Source organism: Aplosporella prunicola (genome assembly GCF_010093885.1).
Source record: "Aplosporella prunicola CBS 121167 unplaced genomic scaffold K452scaffold_45, whole genome shotgun sequence".
In the NCBI taxonomy this organism is placed as follows: Eukaryota; Fungi; Ascomycota; class Dothideomycetes; order Botryosphaeriales; family Aplosporellaceae; genus Aplosporella; species Aplosporella prunicola.
This window is the reverse complement of record NW_022983573.1, coordinates 43,410-52,859: the sequence shown is the minus strand read 5'-3', so window position 1 is coordinate 52,859 and position 9,450 is coordinate 43,410. Positions and strand designations below refer to the sequence as shown.

At 52.6% G+C, this 9,450-nt stretch overlaps 4 protein-coding genes across 4 annotated transcripts; 1 reads left to right on the top strand and 3 right to left on the bottom strand.

The window, feature by feature from the left end:
• Window positions 1–489: 489 nt before the first annotated feature.
• On the bottom strand, window positions 490–1,080 carry K452DRAFT_302676 (uncharacterized protein; the record flags this gene model as incomplete). Its single annotated transcript, XM_033542623.1, has 1 exon — window positions 490–1,080. One exon carries the CDS (start codon window positions 1,078–1,080, stop codon window positions 490–492), a length of 591 nt encoding a protein of 196 aa, XP_033392252.1.
• A 1,162-nt stretch (window positions 1,081–2,242) lies between these two features.
• On the top strand, window positions 2,243–3,946 carry K452DRAFT_322361 (uncharacterized protein; the record flags this gene model as incomplete). Its single annotated transcript, XM_033544497.1, has 4 exons — window positions 2,243–2,749; window positions 2,800–2,852; window positions 2,905–2,955; window positions 3,015–3,946. The coding sequence occupies 4 exons, from the start codon at window positions 2,243–2,245 to the stop codon at window positions 3,727–3,729; spliced, it is 1,326 nt and encodes a 441-aa protein (XP_033392251.1). The 3' UTR covers window positions 3,730–3,946.
• A 90-nt stretch (window positions 3,947–4,036) lies between these two features.
• K452DRAFT_322360 (uncharacterized protein) lies at window positions 4,037–6,867 on the bottom strand (the record flags this gene model as incomplete). The annotated part of the gene is made up of 10 exons (XM_033544496.1): window positions 4,037–4,622; window positions 4,784–4,934; window positions 5,042–5,171; window positions 5,226–5,262; window positions 5,325–5,674; window positions 5,772–5,918; window positions 5,979–6,068; window positions 6,141–6,328; window positions 6,403–6,453; window positions 6,512–6,867. The coding sequence occupies 10 exons, from the start codon at window positions 6,865–6,867 to the stop codon at window positions 4,143–4,145; spliced, it is 1,980 nt and encodes a 659-aa protein (XP_033392250.1). The 3' UTR covers window positions 4,037–4,142.
• An 819-nt stretch (window positions 6,868–7,686) lies between these two features.
• Window positions 7,687–9,421, bottom strand: K452DRAFT_292305 (uncharacterized protein). Its single transcript, XM_033541349.1, has one exon. It carries the CDS (start codon window positions 9,202–9,204, stop codon window positions 7,894–7,896), a length of 1,311 nt encoding a protein of 436 aa, XP_033392249.1. The 5' UTR covers window positions 9,205–9,421; the 3' UTR covers window positions 7,687–7,893.
• Between the last annotated feature and the right edge of the window lie 29 nt (window positions 9,422–9,450).

Below are 9,450 nucleotides of genomic sequence, written 5' to 3'. Positions count from 1 at the left end.
TTCCTTTAAATAGTCTATAGCCTGCATATCGCTCAGGGCGATAGGTCAGGGTAAATAAATATAACTCAACTCAACTCAACTCAACTCAACTCTATAGCGATAAAAATAAAGAATAGGGTAAGGAAGTTAACTATTATTAAGAACTAGGAATTTAACGAGATAACCTAGGAATTTATTAAGGTCTGGAATAAACTTTATACGTAGAGGACATCTGACAAGGCTGCGATTAATAGTATAGTTAGTGAAGTAGGAAACGGTTTACTCCCTATTACATTGCGTCTCTTATTAGTGAATTAACATCGTGGGTTTGCGAGTAAGCAGGCATGTATAGTGTGTACTTATTATAGTTTCACTTCGCCGTCTTTGCGCGGTGTTTATTATTCAGGTACATTAATTCTTCTCCTGGTACAAACATAATTCATACTATCGGAACATTATTCGCCTTTCAACCCCCAGCTTTCATCCATATCCAAACCCACAGGACGGCGCTTACTGGGAAAGACGGCTGCCAATCTTAGCGTCCTGGTAGCACTGGTAGTGATCGCCATCAGTCTTGGGCGAAACAACTTGGATCTGATCGCAGCACTTCTGCGCTTCGTCGTCGCAGCCAGCGGCGCCAGAGCTACGGCAGGACTCGGCCTTGCTGGCACAGTCCTCGCTGATGTCGCGCTTTCCGAGGAGGTTGTCGATGCCGGAGTCCTTGTAGCACTGGTAGTGGTCGCTGTCGGCTTTGGGAGAGACGACGGCAATCTGGTCGCAGCACTTTTGAGCTTCCCTGTCGCAGTCGGAGCCGCCGGAGCTGCGGCAAGACTTGGTCTTTCTAGCGCAGTCCTCGCTGATGCTGCGCTTGCCGAGCTTGCTCCCGATGCCCGAGTCCTGGTAACATTGGTAGTGCTCGCTGTCCGAACTGGGAGACACGACTTGGATTTGGTCGCAGCACTTCTGGGCGTCTTGGTCGCAGCTGAGGCCGCCAGAGCTGCGGCAGGCGGTGGCCTTGTCGGCACAGCTGCCGCCGGGGACTGCAAAGCCGGTGGAAAGAAGGGCGGCAAAGGCGAAGATGGTGGCCGTGGAGAAGTGCATGGTGATTATTTAAGTTGGTGTAAAGACTGAAGGTGGATTGTTTGGCTGAGTGAAGGACTTTGGTCGTGGTGATAATTGAGAATACTGCTGGTGTATGCTAGATATATATATGCGAGTCTTGGATCCGGTGCTTCCGCTCCCTTTTTCCAGAAGCTGGTCTTTGCCTTGGACACAAACGCTCTGGCAAGTGCTCTGGTAGATGTTTGAGTCTTAACTTGTACAGATGTGGTAGGAATCGACAGACATCATGAACGGGAACCGTGCATGCCAAGCAAGTGGCAGTCGGATGCAAAGCAGAGTAGCTAAGTAAACGTAACCTATTAAACGCGATCGGCAACTTTTATCAGTATGTTTAGTCAATAATGCCGAAAAGGATATCTCTTTCGTTATACCATGTACCTCGGTGCATTTTGACGATTTCAGGACTACCTACCATGTTAATTGAGAGGCGTATATACATTGCAAAGCCTTTAAGAAGAGGGTAGGCAAGAAATTGGAGCCGGAGGAGCTATTACCAAAGAAAGGCTTGATTGCGCTATAAAGCAGAAGTCGGGCCAGCAACTGATCTGCGCTCTCGTTCAGTGGCTAATATAGCCGAACTCCTATCCCTTGAATTTCTTTGTTAGCCAACATATATGCTGACCGGTCCACGATAGAGCCAGCCAGTCATCCTTGCGCGCATGTGCTCAGCCCTGAACGATTGTATGAGTAAGAGCACAGACTTACTCAGTCGCGCGACTTCTTCAGCAGCAAAGTATCCGTTTTCTGATATCCTACCCAGTCATCGTTTTTCTTATGTTTGACCTTTATAAAGTCGTCACTATTGGCGTTGTTTGCAGGTGATGAACCACATGGACGGTTCGAAAGTTGCTTGGTGCTTGTGAGGATTGCACTACAAGTTTGCTTCCGGAACCGTTGTCCATGGACAGGTCGTTGGGGCTAGTATTTCTCCCTTTATGGAGCATAAGAAAGTCAGTAACGATATTCTTGATTTGCATCGTGCAAACGGTTGTGGTTGCGAATGATGGAGAGGAAGGGCCGGGACCGGGAGCGCCGGGTCGGTTTGTGGTGTGTCCACCCCGGAATTCGGACGCCGGACCAAGACAGCCCGATCGCGACGAAACGACCTTCTCCATCAGCAATCTAACCCACCCAACTTAACATGCAATCAGTATCGAAGCGCGACAAGAAGCGCGCCCAGGACCGCAATGCGCAGCGGGCGGCACGTCAACGCACCAGGAACAGGCTTGAACAGCTCGAGGAAACCATCGCGCGCATGCAGAGGGATGGCGACCGACACCTGGAGGCTGAAGTGGAGCGCATGCGCAAAGAACGGGACCACCTTGGGAAACTAGCTGATCAGATGGTTGCCATCGCAGGCGCAGTCAAGACGACGGTGAGCCACAATGAAACTGGGCTTATGGACCATCTTTTCGACAACTACGAGGCTCTTCGCTCCGATTCGGCGACGGCGACGGCGTCGGAGCTCGACGACACGCATGTTATACTTAATGGTATCCTGAACGGCTGGGACATGCCCGTTGCAAGCCACGAGGAGCCCATGCGCCGGTTAATGGCCCAGCTACACCGCCACTTCATGACCCAGCGCCCAATGGCCAGGCCCGTGGACCAGCTCGCCGTCTTGTGGCTGGTCCAATTGTCCGTGCTGGTAAAGCCTGTACATCTTCCTTATAGACATTCGTTAACTTATGCCCTCAGTTTCTTCTCGGCGACAGCCATTCGAGCCAGATACCGGGCTGGCTGCTGCCCGTGTGAGTACAGTTACAGCCCTTCCCAGGCCGTCGTAGCTGACCGTCTATGCAGTCCGACCCAAACGTGCATTCCGCATCTCGTCTCAGTAGACATGTTGCCATGGCACGGTCTTCCCTTAGTCCAAGCATTGGAAAAAACAAACTCCCGCTGACACATCCCAGGCCCAAGCTGCGCGCCTTCTTGCTATCGAAGCAAACGCACAACGATGCTGCGAGTCCCGAGTCTCAGCGCTGCGAGTCATTCGCCATCAAAACCCTGCGTCATCTCTACTTCCAACCTACAATCAACTTCGAAGAGGCCTACGTCGCTCATGCTGTAGCCTCGGAACCCGAGTGCTGCCAGCCGCGCAGGAGCCGTCTCGCGATAAGCCCTCGCTTTCGGCAGCTGTTCTTCCAGCCCGACTGCAGCCCCTTCGCCGTCGATCCGGCTCTACCCCACGAGTTCCCAGAGGTACGCGGCCTAGTGCCCGAGTACCAAATGCCAGCAACGGCGGAGACAAAGGTGCCTACAGTATCCGTACTGCGGCCCAGCCTCTTCTCACCGCTAGCTAGTGGCCCTGGTAACCACTCAGAACCGCTGATTTCTACGAGAACAACAACAAGATCTAATGCCGACGGCTCGCCATACCTTACGAACAACCATAGGCATGGATCCAATACCCCACCGCAGCTGACATACCCCGACCAAACTCATCAGCACCCGTCCGGCGCCGCCGCCGATGCTATTACGGCAGATCTCTTCGACGAGACCTTGGATTTACCGGCTTTAGATGCTGCGGGGTATTACACGCTCGCAGGACTCCCACATGCCACCACGCCGAGCCTTCAGAGCGGCGATCTTGGACTGGATTTGTTGAATGATGGTGGACCCCACTAACAACTTGTCTTTTCAATCATGTAACGGCAATAATAAGCAGCTCGGAGATGCAGTGCAGAATGTCTCCTAGGGGAGATGAAACATAATGCCAGCAATAGCAAGACTGTTGTAGTTTTTGACACATTGGACATTTCCGGGAAAAGTTACAAGACGGCCTCTCTTACTTCACATAAAACTCCAGATTCCTAATACGTCTTTGTCCCAAAAAGTGCCCAACTGGTCGTAGAGCCTCAGCAATAACTACTTTTTTAGAACCAAACTGAGCTATCTTTTCATTCACTTCTTCATACCAATAGGATTACGTTGACCTGATACTTCTCATTAGGAATGCATGGATAAAATAAAAGACAACTTATTTTCCAATTCTTTAACATGTTCCAGCTCTCAAACACGAGGACCTACTCCAAAAGGGTTTAAAACGCCGTCTCCACCTTCACAGGCGGCAACTCAATATCCCACGGACTATCCTCAGTCCGGATATACGGCGCGACATCTGCCGGCCTACCAAGCAGAAGCTCCTTCTCAATCACCGTAGTCCCATTACCCAGAAACGCCCACATATTGCCATGCTTAACTTTCTCTTTCCCCTCTCCCTCCGCTACCGACTCCTCCTCCTCCTCCCAGTACTTAATGAGATAGTCCTCCCAGCGCGGTCGCTTCAGGGACTTCAGCAAGTGCGGCATACTGCCGCACCAGACGTAGACGCGGCCGTCGTGTGTGTTGCGCTTGTACCATGAGCGGCACGGCTCGGCCCAGATGGACTTCTGGGCGTGCCACGCGTCGATCCACTCGTTAAGCTGGGTGGTCGGGTGCTGCCGCACTTCGAGCGAGTGTAGGCGCTCTGCTTGTATTTTTTGCACGCACTGCAACGCGTATTCGATCTGCGTTTCGTGCTGGTTTGCGAGGGTTAGAACGGTATGAGTAGGGGAATTTTATCCACAGTAGTTCTGTGATCTGTCTGCGTCTGGAAAGATTCGGAATTGCATGAAGAGAGGGAGAGAGAGGTGCCTTAGGCGAGCTGGTGTTCTTTGAAAGCTGGGATGGGAAGACTTACAGACGGTAGCGTGCTGCCTTGGTTCCAGTTGCCACGCGGGCCGTTAATGACAAAGTAGTTTGGAAAGTTGGGGCTCGTGATGCTGAGGTACAGGTTTGGAGTCTCTGACCATTCCTCTTGCATGACGGCGCCTCCTCTACCGACGACTTTGCTGAAATGAGGAAAAAACAGGGCGTCAGCAGGGAGTCCTGAAAAATAAAAGGCCCCGTATTGGGATATGTGCAGGGTTTGAGGTGATGTGGGACAGAGGAAGCTTACAAGTGCGGCACGAACTGGATATCGAAACCTGTGGCGCACGCGATGAGGTCAAACTCGTATTCGCGACCGGTCACAGTACGTAATCCGCGCTCAGTGAAGCCGGCCAGATTGTCGCGATCGAGCGAGACGTCTAGTAGCTTGTTTTTAGCAGGAACTCCGACTGAATGAGAAAACGGGCACATACGAGGCAGCTTAAAACATTGTATGAAATCGTCTGAAGGCTGGCGTCGGAAAAACAAGTCAGCACATTGCGACCTACCGTGCCCTCCTACCATGAACTTACCGTAATCCGGCGGCAACCTGGCGACCACTCGGGCAAGAAAGCTTTGCGGAGCTGTTCGTCGTCTCCAAGCTGCGCACCGACGACTTCGCGCATTTGCTGCCTGAACATGTTGTTGAGGGGGCTCCCGCGTATGAAGGCGGGGAACAGGACGGTGATGGAGCTCTCGAGCTTCTTGCGATACGCGAGGAGCTGGTTGGCATCTGCCCGGAATAGCGCCTTCTCCTCGTCGACGTAGCGGTGTTTGCCTGCTGCTGCTGGCGTCATGCCTGCTGGATGCGCCGGTTCGCCGTTCAATATGTTCGGTATGATCCATGTGGGATTGCGGGCAAAGCAGACGAGCGATTGTGATCCTGTCAAGCAAAGGTTAACACCTCATAATCTACTTCTTCTTTGAAAGCCGTCCTGGCTGGGTCACAAGTATGGGGAAGGTCGTGTCAGACCACTTGCCTTTGACGAGCTGCGGTAGGAGTTGCACGGCGCTAGCACCCGAACCTATCACGGCGACACGTTTATTCTCCCATGAGATACTTGTGTCCCAGTGAGCACTGTGGGTCAGAGTTCCCCTGTAACGGTCAATTCCGGGGATGTTGGGATCTATGAACAAGAACGGGAGTCAGCTTGCTAAACCGTCACTGCGAATTCGTCATTTCTTACACTTCCATCTGTTGACAACGCCGCTTCCGTTAATAAGGACGTGACACCAGTCAGTAAACTTCTTTCCGTCCCGAACGAGCTCGACCTCCCCTGCGATCGACGAAGCGTCAGCGTGATGCCTCTCACAGACTCAGTGTTACAGGGCAGGATATTTCAACGCACATTGCGCTTTGCGGTCATCCCAAGTTACGCTGAGAACAGTAGTATTGAAGCGCATGAATTCTTGAAGCTTGTACTTCTCGTAGAAACGGACGAAGTAGTCCTGAATCTCTTCGCTGTACGAGTAGTACGATGACCAATTGGGATTCGGCTCAAATGAGAAGTTGTAAATGTGGGACGGAACATCGCAGCTTTAGGTCAAGGGGCGGATTGTCAGCGGAAATCGCCTGTACCTCAAGCAATATAGGCAGCGTGAAAAGCTTACGCGCATCCCGGGTAACGGTTTTCTAACCATGTCCCTCCAATGTTGGAATTCCTGTTGCACATTTCGTCAGCGACGATAGGGGACCAATTGTGCTTATCTTAAGGGGGACAACTTCTCATAAACAACCAGCTCATAGTTTCGGAGCATTTTCTTAGCCTTATACGCCGTGCAGAGGCCGGCGGCGCCTGCACCAACATGGATAATTTTGACAAAATGCGGTTCCGAATGGTAGCGATCTGGAATCTGGATGCTTTTCACGGCCGATGACTGCAAGTCCGCCGGCTGCACAGCCTTAGGTGGTGGCAGAGGAGCAGATGAGGGCTTCACGGAAGCGCCCGCCCTGGGTTTGGTTGGTGGAGAGGCATTGCGGGGCCCTGGAGAGATGTTGCTGCCAGAAGAGGCAGTGCTTCGATCCGCCTTGAGTGCGGCGTCGTCTTTGACGCAGGATGAGAGAACATTGCCCATTTTGAAAAGATAGAAGAGGGTCAGTATTGTCGCGAAGACAATTACACTTCGAGCAAATGTTTTTGTCCCCGCAGAAGGGAGCAACCAAGCGTTCAATTATCACCACCCAGGTGATCTTCAGTGTCGGTGAATTTCTGTACTGGCCATATGGTCCGATCGGCACATTGCGTGGTATCGGCGTCAGCCTGTGCCGTACGTCGGTGGGTTCTCGCAGAGTGCATCGCATCCGCGCTGCGAGCATCGACAGTAACGAATAGAAAGCAGCGCGTAGCCAACATGCCAATTAGAGCGGGGATGATGATTTCTGCTTTGAGAGAGGCATTAGATAGCAACGTCCCAATTTACCGGCTGTCAATGTCCATAATCCCGTTTACCCGACCGGCCGGAAGTTCAGCTCTGAGACCTGACGTTCCACTGCATGTTGCTCCTCCACTAGCGCAGCCTTGAGCATTCTTGGCCTAACTGAGTTCATATCCATTCCACTTACCACTTCACGTGCCTCTGTCACTTTGTGGCGCAGCATCCCTGCTGAATTTCAACCTTGCTGCATTTCAACGGAACGTCCTTTCGTTGCGTTGGGGTTGGGGCATAGATGGCGCCATCGATTATCTAGAGCAATTTCTATTTCGAGTAAGACGTGAGACATGTTGCCCGTTTTGCGCTAGTTCTCACTCAGCCAATATAACATTCTCTAATATGACAGAAAGTCTAGATCATCCAAGGCATTGTTTAAGGGAAGAAAGAAAGCAGCGCCTCCGAAGGCTTATTGGCTGGGCTACTAGTCGCCAATTAAGGCTGAGTTCTAACTCACAAACAAGTTGGGGTTACCACGTGGGGGGTACTTGCCACTGATCTGCTAGATAGAGGGCATGCAAAAGTTGAGACGCCCAAACACCTGATGCAACGTCCAAAGTGACAAAAACAAATGAATGCCGATGTAATCGGGATAAGACGCATCGCTACATAGGTATTTGAGTGCAAAAGTCGGTGAATATTTAAAAAAAACAAAAACGGATTTCAGCAAGTTCAAATGAAACTTGACCGTTTAGTATGCCGTTTGATCAATTTCATGTGGGTACGTAATCTGTTGTGACGGCTTTGCATCGAGTTTACAACCGCTTCGGCGACCTCGCTGCAGCGATTAGGCCGTGTGCCATTGCCAATACGGCAGGCACCTCTTGCAGATGCGTTATCCAGGGAAGGTTCTAAAACAGGAGATGGAGGCGCTGAGTTTGATGTCGATGATGACGAAGACGACGCGGAAGATGAAGATGGAAGAGGATTACCCGTCGCAGCTATGCGACCGTCAGTGCAGTAGCCGAGCAGACTCAGAGCTCTGTCGAGGCGGCTGAGTAAATGGCTAATGAGTTCAATGATGAGGACGGCCTGGGTTGGGGGACAAGTCATCGACGTGGAGGCTTCAGACGTTGATGTGAAATGGCCGGCGTTAACCTGGGTCTGGTTCAAGTTCATAAACGGGAGTGGATGGACAGCACACAGTTGTTGGTTGAGGGAGTTGCACATGTTCTCAAAAGCGCCTAGAAGACGCTGGTGGCATGCCAGAACCATTAAGACGACGCCAGTGTCTGGAGGGCTGGGTGCTGGAGCCTGGACCGACACACCCGCTGAGAAGAGATCCAGTCGGGGCAGCTGGTTGAAGTAGTCCGTAGGAGCGTTGCCAACGGTGGATCCGGCAGCAGACATACGGCCAAGCAGGTGGATCAGGGAGCGAGTGGCGTCGAAGATGTCATTGACGGCGGGGGACGACACGGAGAGAGGCTCTATGGTAGAGGGAGAGATGGTACGGGCGGATTGATAGAGGCGCAGGTTCAAATCAGACAGCTCGCTGATATAGGACTCGACAGAATCGATGCCAAGGTTCAGTGTTTCGGCAGGGTGGGTGGTGAGGCCGGGAGGGTCGAAGGGTGATAGGTTTGGCAGGGAAGCGAGGTCGCCAAACCAATCCTCGGCGAAGACATCGATGTTTACGGAAGACAGAGCGGCCGGCGACGGTTGAGCGGCAGCAGCAGTGACGGGAGCGGGTGGCGGTGGCGGTGTTGAAGAGCGGGTGGAGAGTGTCGAAGAGGTAGTGGTAGAGGTAGTCGTCGTAGAGGCAGTCGTCGTAGAGGCAGTCGTAGAGACGCGCGGGCGCTTGCGTGAGTCGGCGGAGGGTGGTCGACCGACACGCTGCTGGAGGCTGTAGACGCAACAGGCACCGGCCTTGTCGCACCGTACGCAAGGCGATGAATCTGGGCCAGGCTGTCGGATGCAGCGCACCTTGAGCAAGTGACAGCGGTCGCACGATTGGCGGCGGGGTTGGTCTGCTGTGGGCGACATGTTTGCTGGGTTGTACGTCGATAGCTGCAGAAAACAAGCCTCTCTTATATCAAGCTCTTCACTGGGGTGGTAAGCAGAAGGAATTCGGGCCTGTCAGTTGTTCAGCGAATATCAATCAAAGCTTGTCGTGCCCGTCCTGCACGTCAGCCGCGCCGCATCGGACCGCGCTGCACAAGGAAAACAGCGCCGAGGACAGAGCTGAGGCCGTGTGGGGGATTGCCGGCTGTGCAGCGGGATGTTGGTGTT